This window comes from Corvus brachyrhynchos, unplaced genomic scaffold, assembly GCF_000691975.1.
Source record: "Corvus brachyrhynchos isolate BGI_N302 unplaced genomic scaffold, ASM69197v1 scaffold56, whole genome shotgun sequence".
Classification (NCBI taxonomy): domain Eukaryota; kingdom Metazoa; phylum Chordata; class Aves; order Passeriformes; family Corvidae; genus Corvus; species Corvus brachyrhynchos.
Genome location: NW_008238664.1, coordinates 8675907 through 8698408, shown reverse-complemented (window position 1 = coordinate 8698408; position 22502 = coordinate 8675907). Strand labels below are relative to the sequence as shown.

General features: G+C 35.9%; 1 protein-coding gene across 6 annotated transcripts in view; it reads right to left on the bottom strand.

Annotated features, from left to right (window-relative positions):
* ANKS1B (ankyrin repeat and sterile alpha motif domain containing 1B) overlaps nt 1-22502 on the bottom strand; it is a 413548-nt gene that overhangs the window by 337578 nt on the left and 53468 nt on the right. For all 6 annotated transcript variants that reach the window (XM_017737794.1, XM_017737792.1, XM_017737791.1 and 3 more), the window contains exons 4-7: nt 19257-19553; nt 11700-11775; nt 9448-9549; nt 1106-1216 (exon numbers count right to left, since the gene is read on the bottom strand). In XM_017737794.1, the coding sequence (XP_017593283.1) occupies nt 1106-1216; nt 9448-9549; nt 11700-11775; nt 19257-19553 (586 nt within the window). The remainder of the gene's footprint in view (nt 1-1105; nt 1217-9447; nt 9550-11699; nt 11776-19256; nt 19554-22502) is intronic.

Here is a 22502-nt window from a genome sequence, read left to right as displayed (position 1 = left end):
ACATTATTTATACCTTGTATGAGGAAATAAGGAATGTGAGATCATGACCTTATTGTTAAGAAGTAAAACATATTTTAAAAATATTTGCTACTTAATTTCAGGACAGACACTTCTATTGCATATCGTAGTTGGCTTCACAATCCCACTAATCTCAAAGGAACCATTTATCTTCACACACCACATACGCATTAAGTACCCCAATGGGAAACATCCTTGGGACTATAGCAGTTGTTCACTATCACCATGACAATCATAATCTGACATGCATCAGGAAGTATTTTTTTCTCATGAATGAAAACTCTCCCAGTGAACATGTTAAAGAAAAAAAGAACATGTTAAAAAAACCCCAAAAAAACCAAACCAAAACCACAAGAAACCACTACTGACCAAAGTAACACCACAACTCACAGAACAAAACCAAGGACAGGGTTAGTTATTTGCCAGCAGTCAATTACATTCAGTCTGGATGATTACTGAAGGCAGAAGTCAGGTTTGGTTCTACAGGAGGATGATTTTCATGAAAGAGTAGGATGACACCACACTCAGGAAAGGCCCTGTTTTAGTGGCTGTGGTGTGTAAATGGTGAAAGAACATAAAATGAAAGCACATGCACACAACAGTGACTGCCACAATGTATGAAAGCTGTGTTAGAAGATGAATGGAAGAGCAGTACACTTGTGACCTTTGAAAGAGGCTTCCAAAATGTAAAACAACTGGTAGATGCACTCATTGAGAAAGATGAGGTAAATTCAATTTTTAAGCCGAATGTGAACAATGCCTGCAGAGTATTTCAACATATTTAGAATTTTTTGTTTTACTTGATTATGAAATGGATAAGGTCAGCTGAATTAAAAATATTTAAGATCAAACAACGTAGTACATTGTAATCCATGACTTGTCCTTTCTGAAAATACAATTCCTTGCTTTTCTATATGACATGGATTACAGTGTATGTAGTCAAGATAGGTAATTCATGGTAGAAAAAAACCTACTTGATATCAATAACTTTCTTAATCTTTTTTTTCCACTTTGTAAGTTTGTATGAATGTTAATAATAAAGAGAAATTCAGTGCAGCTTTTGCATTCACAGAGTACATGTATTTACTTTTAGCCTTTGGAGACGGAGGAACTTCTGGGGACAAAACGCAAGACTGATGTTCTGCGCATTCCAGTGGGCGTTCCTCTGAAATACTTGCATTTCCTGTTTCCATATATTCTGCAAGTTAAAGATACACATACACTTAAAAGACTGAATTAAGGAGGTTTATTTCAATCAAAAGTATATCTGCTACTTCATTTTACATAAAAGCCTTTTCAATTTTTCATATTACCACCCTGTAATTATTCATAAACATTGCTGCCAGGCAATCATTTGTTGAAAGTACTGTAAAACACTATATGGCCAGTCCTCTAATCTGTGGAAATGGCTACAGAAATTTCGTTGTAAGGGTAATGAGTTCAGACTATCCTGTGTTTTTCTTGTCTCCTTGAAATATCAATGTAACTGTTCCATTATATTATTACAGTTAAAAGAGACTTTTATTCTAAGTTTGTGGAGAGTTTTTAGTGAAGATATTCAGGATGTTCACAATACATACAAACACTGATATTGTTAAGAAAACTGAATGTTCTGCTTGCAGCACAGATATAATACATGAGAAAAAAAAGCAAACTTGAAAATTTAGTTAAAAACAGCAGTCTCAAAAGCAATGTGCTAAAATTTCTGGGTTTTCTCCTTAAAACTTCCCTTGCCCCATGTTCACAATGTTTACAAAGACAGAAAACCATGAAATAATGCATGTGCTAAACTTCAATTTCATTACTGTTCTTTTCATATAAATACCTACATTACTTTCATGTGCTTTTCTACACAAGCTACCTCAATGGAAGACCAAAACCTTAATGAATTGCAGTGCAATAATAAATAAGAGATTGATTTATGCAATAGTGGCACCTTTTTTTTCCAGCAGAGTGACTGGTTCTCAATTCTGGCATTTATTCTGCATCTGCATTTTCTTGAGTTTCTGAAGTTGCTTAAATAATTTCATTCTGATACCGACGGTAACCACAATAGCACATGTTGCACCACACACAGCAGCAAAGTAGAATAACTTCCATAAATGTCACACTGAAGCACTAAGGAGTTTCTAGGAAGTGAAATCTCCCTCATTTAATTTCTACAGTCTACAATGCACTTGTTTAGTTTGCTGTTACTCATCATTAAATAACAAATCCCAAAACCCAAATACAATCTGTGATAAAATAGACATCGGAGAAATTGAAATTGGAAATGGCATAGAACAGCATGCAGTTTGAAAATGCTTTGCAGATTGTTGGGGTATTTTTTTTTTAATTGTATGATTTGAAAGTGCCATATATTAAATTTGATGGCTGGCAATGGTCCCTGGCATAATCTGTCATAAATTTCTTTATATGAAAATGGGTACTTTATTTTGTGTTTGTGTGTATGTGTGTGGGTCTGAAAGCAAAGATGAGCTATAAGAGACTATGAGAAAACTAGTACCATGACAAAATGCACTGGAATGTTTTCCAGCTCTGTCAGCTATGGTATTTATCAAGCTAACGTGCAAGACGGAGGAGAGATAAAAAGGAAGCCAGACCCAAAGAAAATTAAAAGAAAAAAGGAATTAATGTCCAAAAAATGTTTGCTTGGTAATTATGCAACTGTCCAAAAGGAAATGTAATTCTATCAGGTGAATGCTACAATTACTAGATCAATACAGCTATGATTAGAAAGCAAATAAAGGGAATATTGTGAAGAAGTCTAACCTTGCTGTCACATAACCATACAAGATGGGTTTTAAAATATTTCTCTATTTTTATTCTTTGTCAGGCCCCACTTCCAGACCAATGCACTTACCTGCTGGAGGCTAGTTCTGAGGAAGAAATCCCAAGTTCAACATAAGTCTTAAATACTTTAAAAAATGCAGAGTTCCTTCCAGAAAACCTTTACAAGTGGCTCACACAAGGTATGGTACAAGAGGTTTACAGCAGGCTGGCAGTGTGCCAATGCTGTCAGTACAACCCTTGAAACTTCGGGCTTCTGTGGGACTTCTACTCCTCACTTGGTTTCATACTATTGAAAATTCTACCAGATGCATACAAGACAAAGACAGGGCCTCAGCTGCAAGAGGCTTATAGTCTAGGTAGATGTAAATATACATCTACCCATAAATATACATAATATTGTCAAAGAAAGAAACACAAAACAGGTGATCTCTATCAAGAGCCAAAGAAAAAACACACAAAAGCACTGGATGCTTTCAGCAGCACCTGAATTCTATTCACCTGCAGCTGGCTAGGAATTCATCTTCAAACCCTGCCCAAACTTACTGACTGCTGGGTGCTTGAGAGACTCCTCTGTATTATTTTTCTCAAAGCAAAAATGTAATTCAGAAAAAGCTAAGCTTAGTGAATTATACCACTCCAATACCAGAAGAGTTTCCCCATCTGTGGTTTCACACAATGTTAGAAGAAAAACCGTCATTCCTACAATAGGGGAGAGTAAAGGCTGTTTAGGACACAACCTGTTACATTCATAATGGGAAGAATGGACTATTTTATCTCTGTAAAAGTAAATACTACTTTACTTTACCCAAAATGGACCCTACAGCTCAGTGAGGATTAATACTAAGAGCTAAAAAAACTTTTTTAGTAGGATTCTTTCCTATAGTTACCAGATTTTATCAAAGCCCCACTCAACTGAAATAGGGTCGTGCACAAAAGGTAATACCATAAAAATGGCCCACACAGCAGTGGATATAACAAGAGTGGGGAACATAAACCGAGGAGGGAACGAACAAGCTCTGGAAAGTTCAAACAGCTGGAACTCGAGCTTTCTCAGTTTCTGTAACACCAACTAGGCCAAAGCCAAACAGACAGTAAAGACTGAACACAAAAGCAGAGAAACACAGCTGCCTCTCCACCATGAAGAGAGCATGGCCCAGCTCAGATAGAGCTGCTCCTGAACTTCCAAGGAGTGTAAAAGCACAACTTTCTTTAACTTCAGCTTCTCTTTGATCCTAATTTCTCAGTGAGGTGATAGGGTTAAGACTTTTGCTTTATTTACAAACCTTGGCTTTTTGAGTAATGGTTATATTCACCTCAGAAAACTTTTTATTTTAATGGAAAATTAAAAACCCAAACAACTTTTTCAAAACTTTTTTTTCCTTTAAATGAAGTATAAGCTCTTTTCTTTTGTTTTTAGACCCTACCTCAGCCATGCCATGGGGTAGATTCATACAGAGTGCTTCCTAGAACAATTTTTCCCCAAGGAGACCAAAAGGCTCTTTAACACTCTAGAAAAACCAAAAAAGCCAAAATTGATCAGAATACTCACTTTTTAAAACAGAAGGCTCTCCAAGTACCTAGATCAGAGAAATAGAACACATAGAAACCACTCCTCTCTACAGCCAATGTCCCTGGAGGGGGGAGCTTACACCTCCTTCACTCCACATCTTCCTGAAGGGCAGCAATCTTCAGAAAACCCTCTGCCCTCCCTAAGACTCTTCCAGAACCTGTCTGAGGATCCTACAACTCCACTTACTCCTGCCCCAGCCTGGAAGCTCTGAAAAAGCTCTTCCCAAAACAGCTCACTTGCTCCCATGGGAAGGAGCCCATGAGGCTTCATGACCCAATTCCTCTTCTCTTTACAGGACCAGCATTAGCAGAAAACTGACTGGTAACTACTATTGTCAGGTGTGCCAAGATAACAGATGAGCTGAGATGGAGGCTGGTTCACTTCAGTCTCCTAAATTTCAGAGGACAATTTCTAAATGATTAAAGTTTAACTAAATCCCAGAAAAAGCTGAAATCAGTAGATGTTTTTGTGCATGTGTTCAGGGAAGATAACAGAAACAAGCACTGAAGTACTCCTATGACTGTGAGATAGGTAAGGGTGCAGCTAAACTTTCAGTCGTAACAACAGCAGTTAAATTAATTCGTGAACACAGTTAATACTCTACAGCTTTTGCACAAGAGCCTACAGAAGAAGCTGAGAAGTCCCCAGAAAAACAAAACAAAACACCCCATAAACAACAACAAAAAAACCCCATAAACAATGAAGGGGGATTGAGATCTCAATTATTTTCGTCCCACACAGCTGTAATTAAATACTTGACTGAAAACCTATTCCAGTCTTCCGTGAGGCTGGCCTCCTGCACTCAAGGGAATGGAAGATCTACTTGTCCACAGAAAGAGCAGAAGAGAGAGTGAGAATACAGGAAAGAAAAAAAAAAAAAAAAAGCCAGAGCTAGTGACACCAAAGCTATTTAAGCAGAATGGAATAGAAAGGAGTTCTGGTTCTGCAGCTGCTTCTGCATTTTCCATTTATGAATAATTTGGTAACAGGTACAAACAATGTTAGGTTCCTAAGCAGCTTCAGCAGAAGAGAGGAAACAGTTTTCCACTGCATCTCCCTCCATACTGTCTATGCAGCAGTGTTTACTGTGCCTTCCTGGGGCTTGTGCCATTTTTCATCTGTTTATCTAGTATCTCCTTTGTTTCACAATAACAAGAATTCTGCTTCCAGAAATAGTAAAAGAGCAAGATTCTAATAGAGAGCATAGTGGGCTGTGGAGAAAGAGTTGAAAGACGGTATAGCTCGCACCTGCGTCACGTTCACATGTGCTAAAACTAAAACACAGCTGGTTGGTTTAATTTTAGGCCTACCAGCCTTGGCAACATCCCTTGTATCTCCAATGCCTAATTATAAAAGCCCTAAGTGCCAATACTGTTAACTGCTTCAGCACTGACTATTGTTGTTTCACTGCACTCATGAAATGCATCCAATAGCCTGGCCTTGCTTGGCACAATATCCTAATTCTCCCCTCTTTGAGTACATAGTGCCTATACAGCTATTTCTTCCTTACCACATTAAGAATCCAAACCCTAATAAGCATTTTTGAGTTCAATGCTACTCACACCTGATGAAGACACAGAAAATGATGTGACATATGCAAAAGACATAGAATTCAAACCTGAACTGTCATTTCTATGAATTCCAACTATTCGCTTACACCGCCTTTTCCATGTTGCTCTTTAAAGTGATCTTTAATTTATTTTCCTTCTATCAGATAATGTGCCAACCTCTCAAAAAAGATGGCAGACTTTTCAAACAAAAAAAAATATTTTTGCAGAAACTTCCACTCGTCTTTTCTCAGGATAGTGAGAAAAGATGTAAAATAAGGACCACAAAAATACTAGGATCACATCTAAAACCTCACGGGCAAAAGGCTTTGTTTCTTTAAACCTAAAATCTGTAAAAAGTCATTTTCTAAATATTCTTTAAAAGAGGGAGAACAATTTCTATCCACAATATTAAATTCTGGGAGGGCCTTTATCCACAGGTGGATATCAGCCCTGTTGGGTTTAGTATCAGCTGAATGGATTTAGTGTTACTGCCTCCATGAACTGCTTCTAAACACATAAATTACTTTTATCTCCTTCAAAGAAGTTTCTCATAAATATCCCCAAAGGCAACTCATTTTCTTTCTAAACATTTCTCAGAACTCTGTTATCCCTCTGCATATAGGAGTGTGGAACCTATCAGGCCCACCAGTAGTACCAGTCACATTATTTCCTTGTCCATTTCTGCCAGCCTGTTCATATGCATCTTTCAGCCTTTGTTTTATATTTTAAAAGCTAATGTTTTGTGGCAGGGACAAATATTATGCTATGTTAATACTGTAAACTGTAAAGTGACACTCATAACAGTGCAAGGGTGAACCAGTAAAAATTAATGAGAATGCTTGGTGATAAAATCTTAGTCTATCCTGGCAACAAGGTGAAAGAACAAATTTAGTGCCACTATGTCTGCATAATGCACAAAATTAGCAAGAAAATTACAAAATCTAGCCAGTAATTGTCTGACACCATTAATTTAATTTCTATTTCCTATAAGTCTACATGAAGGAGACATGTGAGCTGCTCTAGACAACCATCTGAAGACAGCAGCCTTAACGGGAATGTATTTGGAAGTCACTAAACCTCTTTTAGTAATTGCCCTTTCTTTGCATGGAATTTGTTATGCACTGAAGTCAAACTCAATTATAGTACATTCAGGATTCCAAAAATCCCAGTGCTTCACTGATTTTTCAGCTACAATAGGATAAATACCCACACTTTAGTGAAGAGTATACTCAACTGTCTTTTTAGAGGAGGGTAGGTCAACCATATCATCAGTAGTGCTAGTACTGAATCCTGCCACTCCTGATTTTTTCAGCTTCAGCTTATAGTTCAAACTTTGATGGATAAAGGTTAAGCGAACATCTTGCTTATGAAAAAGAATCTAAGAAAGTTCCACAAGTGAGTTCTGAAGGAGCTCCTCAGGTTGTCTTAAGAGTCAGAATGGCATCTTTGTAACCATTTCTCATCCTTGCGCATCACTTCTTATTATAGGCAGAGAGCAAAAATAAACAGCTGCTCATTATGAGGCAGTTTCATCACACTAATAAGAGCTGAAAGTACTAAGCAGTCATTTTTATACTCCAAGGCACACATTTGAAAAAGATTGCACGTCAAAGCAACAAAAAGCCTTGAAATTAATATATTTCTTTTTCTCTGTGTGTGTGGGAAAGACTGAGGGCAGGTACTGATCTACCAACATGAGAAACCCATGAGAGGGGTTTGGGTGCTTTATTTATTCATAAAGCAAGAGTAATTTGAAAAAAATGTTCACCAGTGGGGTTGAGACTGCAAGGTTATCACACTAAGGAGAAAATGGAACAAAAGAGAGATACTCAAATTAAAATTAGTTTAGTTGATGATGGGACTTTATGATGAATCTTAGATTAATACCTGAAGGACGATTGATTTGGATCTCTAAGAAAGTGGGAGCTCTGACTGACCCTTTTCCTGCCACTGAAGAAGTTCCAGTATGACATTAACCCTCTTTTCCTCTACATGGTACTATATTCATGCTGCAGCTCTGTGAGGACATAAAGGTTGAAGTTTGAGTCTGAGTCAAATTAGGAACTCCCTTCTGCTGACAGGGGAAAGCCCCTTGTCCCCCACACATATCTTCCTCACTACTTTTCGATGCACATTTCTGTCAGTTACCTGGGACAGAGGTAACTCTGGGACCTGAATTACACTGGAGACAAGCTAATTAAAACAACAAGTATATTTACAAATTTTTAATATTATTTCTTATTATTTTATATGTATAATAAATATATATTCTATATTCTACCAGTTCATTAACTGAATCAAGTCACTTTGAAGCCTCATGTAAATGGGGAATATGTAAGGGAACTGTGTAGGTGGAAGTAGGGGAGGAGGAAGCAGGGAAGTGAGAGAAAAGGCAAAGGAAAATAGGAAGAAGGGAGAGAGGGAGACCTCAAGGCAAGCTGTTAACTGGTTCATAACATGAATTTAGCATATATTAAACAGAAATAACAATTATTAGATTCATGCATAACATGAATCTGCTCCTTACAGGAATACCTCTCCTAGAGCCTGAAAAAGTTTCATTATAGGAGCTTTGTGTCTTTAGTCCATCATCTTACTGGAAAACTTTATGGAAGCTCATCAACAAGTTTGGAAGTTATTCAGAAAAGAAACAGCACAGTGTGGCCACGTGACCTCATTTTCTCTAGGAACTGTCCTTATAAAATACAGTTATGCATCAGTCTGAAGCATGAGCTAGTTCATATGTAGAACCAACATTGAACTGATTAAAATGGCTTATTTAAAGGTGGGAATAATCAATACTGATGAAGATGCAGCACTGATACCTGCAGGGACCTCCTCTATCAAATGCACTTAATGAAAAGCTAATCTGAAAATGCAGGGAACAAATTCCAAAGGAGAGAAGAAATTAAGTTTAACACTGAATTATGTGCTAGTTCATGTTTTACCACTTCTAGAGTAAAAGATTGAAGTAAACAATGGACTTCCATCAACCTTACACCATGAAAGTAAGATAGGGAATGAGAAAAAAAGTATGAATGAAAAATTTTATTATTTCTCCTGTAATAACAAGGAATACTGCCTGGTTTATTATTTTTTTTAATTTATGGAAAATGAGAAAATTATAATGAAATTATTTGAAAAATTGTCGTCATCTTTCAGTCATTTAGTTGCTATTTATGAACAAATGACGCATTTCAATTTTAGGTTATCATTACAATTTAACGGAACTGCTATTGAAATATTACAGTATGTTATGGTGTAATGAAGAATGTACAAAGACTAACTGTAAGTGACACACCATGCTAATGTCAATGGCCCACAAAAAAGAAAGGTTTTACTCTGAAATTCAGATATTGGACAACTTATTTTCTTTCAACTAGCAAACAAGACTTCTGTCTTTTTGAAACAAAAGACTGCTCCTTTGTAAAATGAAACATTTAAAGAGTAGAAATTACCATGTACATTAATATTTCTCTATTGTCTCTAACAAATGTATAATAAAATATGGCTTACCTTGAAGTAGAGCTGCAATTTGGAGAGACTGCTGAGATGGATGCTCTTTAAGTATATCCAAAACTGTTCTACCCAAACTGTCCTTTATGTTGGTATCAATCCCTGAAAAAGAAAGGGATCTGTGGTGGAATATTTAACCCTAAGTGCTTTGGATTATAAATGTGGTATATCAGACTCAACTACCCGACAAATTGAAAGCAAGTGGTTTTACAACTGCATTACAGCTGAAGTACATGATACATTTCTGTTTAAAGCTTGAGTAGCCTAAAAATCACATGCTGACGGATGGTTTTTATGTTTCTATATATCCTGGGGATATAAAGTAACCAAATTTGGGATTATTTTAACAGATTGTTCCTAAGGAACAGCCATCCTGAAAAGGATATTTTATAAAATCAAGAATTTCTCAGAATAGTATTACTACATTTCTCTCCAAACTGCTTTAATTAACTGGGGACTTTCTAGTCCATAGTACCAGTATGAGTTTTGGGAGCAAGACTGAAAAGGTTTTTATCTTTATGTTAACAAAATTCTACTTCATGGCAACATTTTCAAAATTCATGCCCTGAATAGACTGAAATACCCATGTGTAGTATACAGGCACTATGAACAGCCACAGCATTTCCTCACAGACTGTCCATACTGCTAACAAAGTAATGTTTTGGCTTAAACTGTGAATTAAGTTTGAGACTTGCCCATAATCAGAACCTGTTGCATGTGGTACTGTGTGACTCTCTACCTTTGTCTTGGAAATGTTTGCCTTAAGGTAGAATGCTCAAGTTGTTTTTCAGTTTAGATGTACTTTCATAAAAAGTAAAGGTATGAAATGTCCTAAAACAAAGTGAAATTCTTCTCAGGACACTGAACAGAGAAAATCAGAGGAAGCAGGATTTATAAGGACATTCTGAAAGCATTCTCCAGAAAAGGCTGCAATTACAGTTATTTCCTAACCCAATGGATAGTTTCCTAATTTTGTTTTGTGAGAAACACAAAATTTTCTCACTGAAAAAACCCCCAAAATATTGCTGGGCTATTTAGCAGCAGCAGTTGACTTTCAGAGGCCAGATACACTAACTCACATCTTTCCTTTGTAGTAGCTACTTAAAACATCTTCTGAGTCTTTTTGAAGCAGAACTAGAGAAAAGGGGATTGTTAGGTACAAAAGGCAGAAGGTGGGGAGTGCTGCAGAAGTGCAGAGCATTTGGGGTTGAAGGAGTTCGCGGTGAAGATTCTACTCCACTGTCTTGACAATTGCATACTGGTAGAGTCTGTAACATGTATTAATCTAAAATAGGTGGGCTTTTTCTGTGGTCTAAAGGGCTTCCTATGTTTGTGTGATGTTCTCCAGTCCTTCCTCTTTATGAAATAAAAAGGCCCTGCCTTTTTGCGGGCAGGTGAAGATCCCTTTCAGCCTCCTTTTTCATCCAAACAGAAAAGCAACTTGGAAGGACCTTTTTTTTTCTGAAAACAGAGCTGAGATCAGGGATACACTAGTTGAGATTCAGATGAAGAGCTGTGATTAGCATATACCTTTTTTTGCAATATAGAAGTAACACAATGAGAACTGATAATAAAGATCAATGAGATCCCTCGGTGTAATGGAAGTTCACAGATCTACAAGAAATTATTTCTAAGTATTTTCATTCTCATTGGTCTTCCCACTTATCTGAGAAGACAGTTGTCTAGATGAGTAATTTACCTATAACAACTCTGAAACTTATTGTGTAGTAGAGGAGTTTGTGTGGACTTTATATCCCTGTTCTTCTTTTCTTTCAGGACAAATGCAATTCTCAGAGACACAGTGCCTTCCCCCTTCTTCACAGGCACTCAGTTTATCCAGGAAATGAAGAAGCAAGCAGAATGGTGTATTTTCTAGGAATAGCTAACTGAAGGAAATAAATGCGAACATGAATCTTCTGGTCTCTACATCAAAGAATATTCTTGGCTGCCTTTCAGAGTGAATAACAAAATTTTATGTAGCCATTTTGTTCTCATAATCCATTTATTCTCAGAATATGGTGGCATACACTGAGTCATATATGGAATTCCTGAGTCTGAACATCACCTTTGTTCTCTGTGTATAGCAATTTCTTATTCTAAAAGAACACTGTTTTACTGAGAAGTACATGTGATTAGATTTGCAAAGGCTGATAAAGATAAAAGTTATTTGTATAACCAAAATTTAAGGAGGCATACACCAGATTAGGAAAATTAAGTATATTTGTTCAGTGTTTCCTGTAAATCAGATTTACCTGTTTCAAGCAAAATGCGTACTACCTCCACCTTTCCAAATAGGGCTGCTTCATGTAGGGCACTCCCTTTTTCTGTCTAGAAAAGAAATATTGTGACATTTAAAATACCAATTAATCTTTCTGTAAAGAATACACTTGGAAAATAAGTATTTCTTTTTTCCCCTCTACCTACACATAAAAAACTGAATGGGCAAGAATAAATACTACCATTTTTTATTATTCAAGACAAAAGCAAAAACGCTGTCAGTTCTACTATAAAATTAATAACCATATAAGAAAATATATTAGGAATGTAAAACAGCTCCCTGTTAACAAGCCTGCACTTGTGTAAAATTTCTAGACTCCTATTATAGGCAGAGAAAATCTAGTCAACATCATCAGTGGAACACAGCTCTTCAAGCAGAGTCAGACAGTTTAAATGTGGACATCTACAATTAGATGTTTTAATGTGAAACGGGATCACACCCTAGAAGGTCAATTCAGTTATGTGGTGAGAGATGCCCTAGGATATCCTGGTCTCCAGCTGATGATCCAGCTGCTGGTCCAGTTGATGTTCACATTTGATCTACCTCACATCTGCCCCATACAGATGACTCAGATATCCTAAGGCACCCCCAACAGCTTTAGATGCCTATGCTTATGTCATTTAAATTCTACCTTATATGTCTGTGAACTTGATTTTGCAGATTTTTTTGACACAAAATTCTTTGTGAGCAGACTTCTGCTCAAATAAAATTTACAGTACTGAGAAACACACTACCTCTCTTAACAAGCTACTTTTCTTAGTATTTTATACTGCTGTTAATGAAAAATGTGAACAGAATAACTTTCCATCCAATAGAATTAGCATTAGCTAGAGCATTACTAGATCTCACTGAATATCTGACTTACCTCCTGTTTTTTTGATAGTAAATTAGATTTTGAAATTTATTTCTGGCAAATGTTAATGGCTTTACTGCTTGAATTTGTTTTTTCTATACTTTATCCAAGTCATACGTGCTATGGTAGAAAGAACTTAAAGATACACACACACAAAACCCAATTCTGAAATAAAAGAGTAATTCATTATTAATTAGTTGTGTCAGAATGCATCAGAGTTACAGCAATGCAATGACAGGATATTTAGAAGTAATCAGAGATCCCGAGATAGGATGTGAGCACACTGTAAGTGTACATATGTCCTACCAACGCTTAGTACATGGAGGTATAAAGTAGAGCATGCCCAGTGACATCTACATCCTGCCCACCACTTCCACTAACAGTATAACAGAGAGCAGAGGAAGTCAGTAAGAGAGTATACATATGAAACACATATCTCAAAGCAATTTCTAATATTTCCATTTTCAGAAGCAATCCAGTTGAACATTCACAGGTTTATTTGGAAGAAGAAGACTAAATATTCAGATTTACTTAGAGATGGTTTCAGAATCCTTTACTCAAATAATATCTTCAGGATATTTCCAGTTAGTTCAATTGACTTCAACGTGGGATAACTCTGCAATGACAGTGCAACCACAAAGATACACACAGAGATTACTGTGCAGCTCAGACATTTCTCAGAAATGTCACCGATCATTATAGTTCTGATTACTGAAAGAGGCTTGACATCAGCAATCTTGAAAAAAGCCTATTATCCTCTTTGTGTCATATGGCATTTCCTTTGGATTGATCACTTACTGACATGAATAAAACTCAAGACTACTGGGTGGACCTGGTACTATTAAGATAGAGTTCTCTGTCGTCGAGGAGGAGTGTTGACAGGTCAAGGGAGGTGACCTCCCCTTCTGTTCACTACTGGTCAGTCCACACCTGAAATGCTCTGTTCAGTTCTGGGCTCCCCTGCACAAGATGGAGACAGAGCTACTAGAGAGAGACACTAAAATTGTTAAGAGACACGAGCATCTCTTCTATGAGGAAAGGCAGAGAGAGCTGGGACAGTTTAGCCTAGACAAATGAAGGCTTACAGAGGATCTCATCAATGTGTACACATATCTGAAGGGAGGGTATAAAGAAGTCTAAGCCAGTGACAAAAGAGATAATGGGGAAAAACTGAAACACAGTAGGTTCTGTTTGAACATAAGAAAACTTTTTTTTTTCTGCTTTGCAGAGCAACTGAGCCCTGGTACAGGTTGTCCAGGGAAGTTGTAGGGTCTCAGTCCTTGAAGATATTCAGAAATTGTTTGGACACAGTCCTGGGCAACTTATTCCATGGGATTCTGCTTGAAAAGGGCAAGTTGGACCACATGACCTCCAGAGTTCCTGTCCAAAATCAACCATGCTCTGATTCTGTCAGGGATAGGAATTAGTGATGTATACACCAACAATGAAATCCACAGAGGTTCAACTGTTAGAGGAAGCCAGAGCACTAAATTTTATTTCTAAGAGATTGAACTGCAGAGATGGAAACCAGTTGCACCTTGACTAAAATTGCAGAGGTAATTCTGTACTAGTAAGGAACCTTGTTTAATGGAAAAAATGGATAACTTTACTGACAACAACTTTCTAAAATCCATTGCTGTACTACGATCTGAGACTGAGAAAGATCAATGTTCCAGCATACTGAATCAACAGCTTTGAGGACAAGGAATAGGATCTATCCTCAGATGACTCAGTTAAAGGGTGGAATACAATCACTGACACTTGCAGCAGTCCTTTCTGTTGATCAAAACTCCCCACTGGAAGAAAGGTAAGTCATATTTTCCTTGATGAAAGCACACATCTTGTAAGAAAATGAATGAAAACTAACATGAGAAGAGAAACTTCCTGCAGATGTGTAAGGCAAACGAATCTATCTGGGGTCAACTTGAGAGCCAGAAGACAGTTCTGCTATGCAAAAAGGGCATAGAGGAACTTAAGCCACTTTTACATATGTAATTTGTAGAGTCAGGAGAGTTAAGTTAAATGTCATTTTTTTTCCTTATATACTTTCTTGCTTCTTAGTCTATTCTACCATGATATTTCCTGTCATATCAGAACACGATCCTAAGATGCTTTACAGACATTCCACACTGCCCTGCATTTTAGGGCAGTCTATGCTTTATAACTCTGAGATATCAGACAATACTAATGAATGTCATATCCTGGAAATGAGACATATACTATGAACAGTTTGCTCAAAAGAGGAATTTAAAAGGCACACCATATCAACAGTGCCAGGATTGGTACACTATAAAGGTGATTTTCTGAACAAGAGGGGAAATATTACCATGAAACTGAGCTAAAATCAACCTGAGAATATGGAGGTTGAAAGCACAGTTGTAAGATGCAGATCCATAATCCTGCATAAGATGTCATGGAGACGAATGCTGACACAAATCTTAAAAGCCCTAGGCAGGTTTTCATAGTAAAAGTGAATAACTAACAAGTGAATCAGATCCCTTGACCCAAAAACTACCCAGAAGGCAGAAATGTCCTTGTTACCAGACAGTTCAGTTACCAAATTCTGCTTTAACTTAGAGGAAATGCTGAACCTCGGGATGAACAGGGCCAAGAGAAATTTAGACTGGCTGAGTAGATGTATCTCTCTTTGTAAATGTATGTCTTACTACTTGAAGGTAGGTTTTTTTTCTTGTGCAATAGAGCATTTGCACAAATTGCAATTAAAAGAAGGATTAAAAACTATAGTTGCAAATAATTTCTATATATTAAGATGAGCTAGATCTTTTAAGTAGATCTTTTTCCCTTATAACGGTGTACTTGTGCACTAATATATTCTTCTTGTTTATACTACAGCAAGTGAGCTTAAGATTTATAGACAATGATCACTGCTTTACTTCCTGAAACTTTCATTGCCTTGGATCATATTTTCCTGGCAAAGTGAACACTACCATTGTATTTGGAAAGTCTTCCCCAGTAATATTAATACGAAAACTGCTGGCAATTTTTCATGAACAAAGTGAGCTAAACTCTGCTTGAGTTTTCACCAATGAATAATATATTGATTCTCTGGAATAAGTTTTCTGTATATGAAATACAGAGAACTAGAGCACAAATTGTGCTAAGCGTATAATAAAACGGTCCCTGCCCCTGCTTACTGCTAAATACAGGTAAAATGTCACAGCTGGACACATAAACCAAGCTAGGACAGGAGGACATTGTCAATAGGCACACCAAAATACTCAAGTCAACTTGGCATAAAATTTGCAGGCTCACAGAGAAGCATCAAGGGTTTTAAAAATTACAGATTTTCTTTTAATTATGCAAATATGCAAGAGCTTGTAATTAGGTCACTTGTCCCTATTCATAGGCAGTTTACTGCAGTTCTGACAGGGATTTCAGACAGAATCTGAAGGACAGAATGGTAGCTTTGCAAATTGATTCATGGAATATCCTTCACATACAGTGAGAGCAAAAATGAAGGGGCACAGCTTTTTGTAGGAGAACTACAGTGCTAAGCAGTGGAAATTGCAGTCATTATTGGAACAGACAGGGAAAACAAATAGGGATAGATGAAAGGTGGATAAGCAGAAGGGCCCAAGATTTTAAGGTACTTACAATTATTAAACTACTGTTTACATGAAACATACTGAACTGTGCAGAATCTTAATTTACTGAGGGCCCAAAATCTATCACTCAACCAAAACCTGTGTATTTTTCATATGTTTCAATTTAAATGAAAACTTCAAAGCATAAAGAGATTAAACAGATGTGTATTGCCCACTCCTAAATTTCAGATTGAAGGATATTGGATAGACCTGGGAAATTAATAAAATGTATGATTAATTAAACCAAAAATTAAATGCTGTCTTTTATTAGCCCAAATATTTGCTGTGATTAAAAGTGCTCAGGGAGTACAGAAGAGAAAGATAAGATGGCTAAAGTAAACTTCCCATTTAAACCAATACATCTTTACAATTACAGAGTGATATGTGACACGCTACTTCTATAATCATCTCTAAACGTTCCGAGAGGTTTTTACTGGCGATAAACTGAATTTATTTAACATGTGTACAATTGTATTTACCATGTAAGATTTTACTTTGTATATTGTTCTTTCCCAATCAGTGATGCAGACCAATTTAATTAACAACAAAATAATTGAGTTTAGTTTGAAGTAACAGGCTGATATTTTATGTTCTCCTTAGTTTAATAAGCTGCCAGTAATCATCAACAGAATTTTTCAGAGGCTATTGAAGTAATAACTTAACAGTAGGTACAGAGCCAAGTTACCAATATGCTAAAATGCTGAATGAAAAGGAACATATTGATAGAGAATATGTACACCGGTAAGAAAATAAATAAATGATATTTCCTTATGGCAAGTAGGACAAAAACAGAAGGAAGAAGATAAACTAGTGGAAAAAAAAAAACAAACCCAAAAACCCCTGCCTCTGAATAACTACAAAAAAAAAATCTAAGAATATAAATTACTTAAAAGCAATCAGAATAAAAATAAGTAAAAAAAATTATAAGCCCTATAATTTTAGTGTAGATGCCAAAGAGATCACCATCATTAAAAGAAAATCTCATTTCTTAAAAGAAGTTTGCCAAAAAAAAAAATGCAGCCACTGTATTTTTTAAAGACCAGTGAAAAACTTTTTAGTATAACTCTAGATAAAAATGGCTTAGGAGAATTCACAGTAGTGCTAAAATTATCTAAATTACATAAGAGGAAGAACACATTTCATAAAAGCATTGTGTAATATTTTGCCCTCATGTAACCATCAGTTTGTAAGTTGCCATGACAGAGACTATTTTTCTTCAATTATTCTATTTCTTAAATATCAATTCAGGCATCAGTTTCCTTCTGAATTTTTTCTCATTCATTTTCTAGAGATAGAAAAAAAATTGTACATTCAGAAATATGCATTTGAAAGTTCTGTGTTGCTGTAGCATTAAACTTTTCTAAATTACTGAAGATGTAGCAATAGTAAAGGACAGATAAAAAATGAGCTGCTTACATTAACCTTTGCAAGCATCTTTCTTTCTAGTAAAGAAAACCAAAATCAAATTAAATTGAAAGCCTGATGGGAGGCAAACTCACAAACAGACAAATCACAGAAAAGTGTTTCACTTTAAAATAGTTTGAAGCAAGTACCAACATTAACTCAAAACATGCAAGAGATAATAAAAGTAGTAAAACAATTTTACCACATTTTCCTTTGGAAGGCACTTGAGAATATCCTCTTTTAATCTTAAAATACATTAATATTTTCTGATTTGCTTTCTTGCTTTTTCTTTTTTTTAACCTATCCTTTCTTCCCCACTTCACATTCTTTTTCTCAAAAGTTGAAAAACATGATCTTGATGGTTCCAGAATCCAGAAATAAAACTGCATGGAATCCAGGTCCAATCTTTCTATGTAAAAGGGAATTTTGTGTATAAAGGAGTTTGATTAAATGCACCTAAAGCTTAAAATGGACATAAAAATTAATCAAAGTTAGGCAAAGTTCGCAAGATTTGTTCACAGATTCACAGAATCTTCTGAGTTGGAAGTGACCCAGAGGGATCATGATGTCCAAATCGCAAGTTAATGGCCCATACAGGGATCAAACCCACAATTTTGGTGTTTTTATCACCGGGCTCTAACCAACTGCTAAGTGGTAGAGAATGGCTGAATGCGACTCTAAAGTAGATATAATTATGTTTGGTTGGGGTTTTTTTCTGAAAATAGATATAAACCTGAAAAAACCTTAATTCAAGCATATTTTATATAGCAAGAGAGACAGCAAAAAAGTTATTTTAAATCTGAAGATAAAATCCACACTACGACAAATACAGTGGCATCAATCAAATCAAGAGAAATCATAAGATCGAGGTAACATTTCAGAACACATAACAGAATCCAGTCCTCTGTAGTTAAAAGGCTTGGACACCTTCCAGTACAAAGAATTGAATATAAAATGTACTGCTGCTGTACCTTGTGTCTCTTCCCATCTATGTCTATTTTATTTAAAGTTACCCCTTTTTCGTCATTATCAGTTACTGTGCATAAAACTAGACGCAACAAACAGCTGACGGGTTGGAGTCTGTAACTGCAAGCGTGTATTGCTATAGAATTTTATCTTAGATTTATACAACAAGTGCTTAGAAATGCAGAAAATCAAAATTGTTATTACTTAGTAACTTGAGTTTAGAATGGAATAATTACAGGAAAATGAGCTCTCAGTCAAACTGTTTCAGATTGCTGTGACCACGAAAGGCCATAGCTTTAGAAAATCAGCTTAGTATCTTTACAGTCACTGCTGTAGAAAATATATTTATATACACCTACATGAACAGTTGATATGATTTGTGTATCTACATGTCTCAAGACATTAAAACATGCACCCAGCTTTGAAGAGATGTATCTTTCTTGAGTTAGCCCTTTTATCACCTCCTTTTTTGAGTTGTAATAAATAAAGCTGTATTATGTATCACCTTGCAGCATTTCTAACAAAGTAAATGCAAGTTTACTTTAAAGAAAGAAATGTAAAAAGTTACTTCATTTAAATAGTAGTCTAATGATAAAGGAAGGGAAAGGGGGGAAGGAAGGAGGGAAGGGAGGAAGGAGGGAAGGGAAGGCAGGAAGGCAGGAAGGCAGGAAGGAAGGAAGGAAGGAAGGAATTACACACTAACTTGGCAGCTGACATCCATTCCAGCCTCCAGAAGCACCTGTACGACAGCTTTGTGGCCATTACGTGCAGCAAGATGCAAAGGAGTGTGTTTTCTTGTATTACAGTTCATCAGGTTTGGATATGCTTTGATGATCATTTTTACAACGCGCAGACGTCCATAAAGCGCTGCCAGATCCAGAGGTGTTTCCAGTTTGTTGTTTCTTATTGTGGGGTCTGTCAGTTCTTCTAGCAAAACAGCAACAACTTCTGAATGACCATACTGAGCTGCACAATGCAGTGCTGTTTCATTTTCATTGTTCTGTTAAAACAAAACAAAAGCTTCAGAAATTCATGTTTAATCACACAATAGAAATGCTCAGCTTCTATAAATTGTCTCCATGAGATCAGTACAGAGACAAGGTTTGTAATATAATGTATGGTAATGTATGTTAAATGCTTCAAAATTACTCCACTGAAATTTTAATAATAACACATTAATACTTCAGCTTGTGGCTCTCAAGCAGATGAGCTCCCTACATGTCTACACTGCTCCCAAACCATTTCAACATGCCCCTCAAAACCTTGTAGCTCATGCTATGCCAAAATCCGTAACCTTCTTTGATTCAACTGTTCTTGAAATTATGATTAAGTCCTTCTCTTAGAAATACTCTGACACTGAAGTCTTTCTTCCTGTTTTTGCTGGTTTTGTACCATAGCAGTTTGTTACTAGAGAATTGAAATTATGGAGAAAAACTGTGCAATGAAAATGTATCAGGCACAAGGTTAGTTTCATGTATCACTATAAAAAGTTACTATCCAGACAACAATTAAAACTCAGAAAAAGACAAAATAGCACCTATCGAAAGACTTAACAAATCACTTAAGCAGTTTGTCTTCTCAGGGCTCCAGGGAGAGGTATGTATGTGTTTTAAGGCATATGAGTATGTGTATGCTGTGGACTGAACAGGTTTTGGCTTTATAAAGCAATGCCCCCCTCAGTGTTTCCCAAAACATTATTCAATAAACTTAATAATAAATATTGAAAATAAACATTATCTTTTTTAATTGTTCTCTTCCAGTTCTGTCTGTATACTTGCAATCCCAAAGAGACAAATAACTTCAGACAAAGAGGAAGGAAATAATTTATCAAGTTCTCTGAATTCTATATGCCATCTATATTATTAATATATCATATGTAGACTTTACAAAGCCTTAAAATACACTAGACTCTATAAATTTTAGAAGTATGTACATCGAATGCCTCTTCTGATATATGATTTACAAAAAGTTGTGACAGTTTATGAATGCTGTAAAAGTACAAAACCAATAAGCTAATGCGTTATAGAAAAATTAAAAATTAATGTAAATTCAGGAAAGATACTAAAAAAGGGAAGAGATATAATTCTAAAGAAAGAAGAAGTGACAAATCTGAATCCATAGTTCTATTTCTCAAGGAACCAGCTGAAGAAAGTTCAGGGGACTGAAAACAGAAAAAAACAATTGTCTTTTGAAAGACGGAAAGTCAGAGATTCAGAGAAATGAGTCTTTGGACTCCTACTCAAAAGCTAGCTAGGATAAGAGTATCCAGGCCGCACAGTAAAAACTAGAAAGGTAAGGGAAAAGGGAAGAACTTCTCTTTTTTTGGTAATGATGTATCTAATTCTGTAACCAAGAACTCAGTTCTTGGTTCTGTGGTTTTAACAACAATGCTGTCATTTTCATCTCTTCTTGCAATCTAAGATGGCTCAGATGAACTTGGGAAACAGAAGAGACAGATCAATACATTCAGGTAAATCAATGTTGCAGTTAAACTCATCGGGTGTCTGCAACACCACACAAGATCTGAAAGACTGGAATGTGTTTCCTGCTAAACTGCAAGACAGAGGCTGGAGAAGATCCAGGTGGAAAAAGAGAAGCTTCCAATGGCAGACACGGCTTGATGACCCATAAGTATTTAAATCATTGTGCATTATTCAGACCACCATGTGGGCCTTCTTTATTACACAGACCAGAAATTCAGATTAAAAAATACATACTGTCACAATACTACATTGCTGCAATGTTCGATCAAACTACCTGAGACAACCTTTTTTTGCTCTAGTGACTTTTAAGGTATCCTTTATATAGGACTGGGCAAAGCAATTTTCCTATGTACACTAGTATGCCCACAAACCACAAGCAAAGTTTATTAAAATTTATTTTTAGATTTTCAATATTTCATGGACATATAGATGAACAGGCAATTGCAGCCTGATTTTGTGTACAATTAAGTATGAAACTCAGATAACTGCACACAAAATGGACAATTATGGTAATTTTTGCCTACAGTTACTGTATGTATGTATGCAATGGAAATAGTTACACAAAGAAGTTTTATGTATAACTATACTGACATTCTGTGAGGTAAATAACAAAATACATGTTTACAATTGTAACTACCTGTCCAGTATCTGCTTATGTTTGAGGTTTTTTTCAAGAACTTATGGAAGTACTAATTGAAATATTTAGAATCTTGTACCAATGATCTAATATTGTAGCTTAAAAGTATTCTTTGAAAATTAAATTTTCAAAGAAACATAAAAATTAAATTTGCTATGGCCCTTTTCCCAAAATGTGACAGACAGATACAGACACATAGAGATCAAACAGTCCAAGTTGCTGCTGCTGAGCAGCAAACTGAAATTTGCTCCCTCTGAATAAAGAATATACAGCTGAATTTTCACACAAGAGCATATTTAGAGAAAAGTCTATTTTAAAACAGCCTGGTGCATAAAAGCAAAATAACAAAATGTTATTGTTTTCATATGTATATTGTTGAACAATTTTCTATGCTTTTTATTTGCCAAATAAAAGCCACATTTCAGTTCATGACCAAACTGATACAAAATTATAAAGAGCTAGGTAGCCCTGAAATAAAGCAGAAGAATCTAACCTGGGCAAACACGATAATGAAATTACCTACATATATGCACTCAGAACAGGCATTGTATATATTGTGTTATCAGAGCTGAGAGGTATTACCTAATTTGAACTTGATAATACAACACTTCCTTCTTCAAAATGTAATTTAATCAACTCAGGTAGAGAAGACAAAATAATTTTTAACTTTCAAAGAGTAAATTAAGACTTGTTTAACTGACCTCTAAATTTATCTATTTTGACAATTTAGAACTACTTATATAAAATAAATCAGCTTAGAATGGGGAGGGAAAGGGAAAAGGAAAGGGAAAGGGAAAGGGAAAGTGAAAGGGAAAGGGAAAGGGAAAGA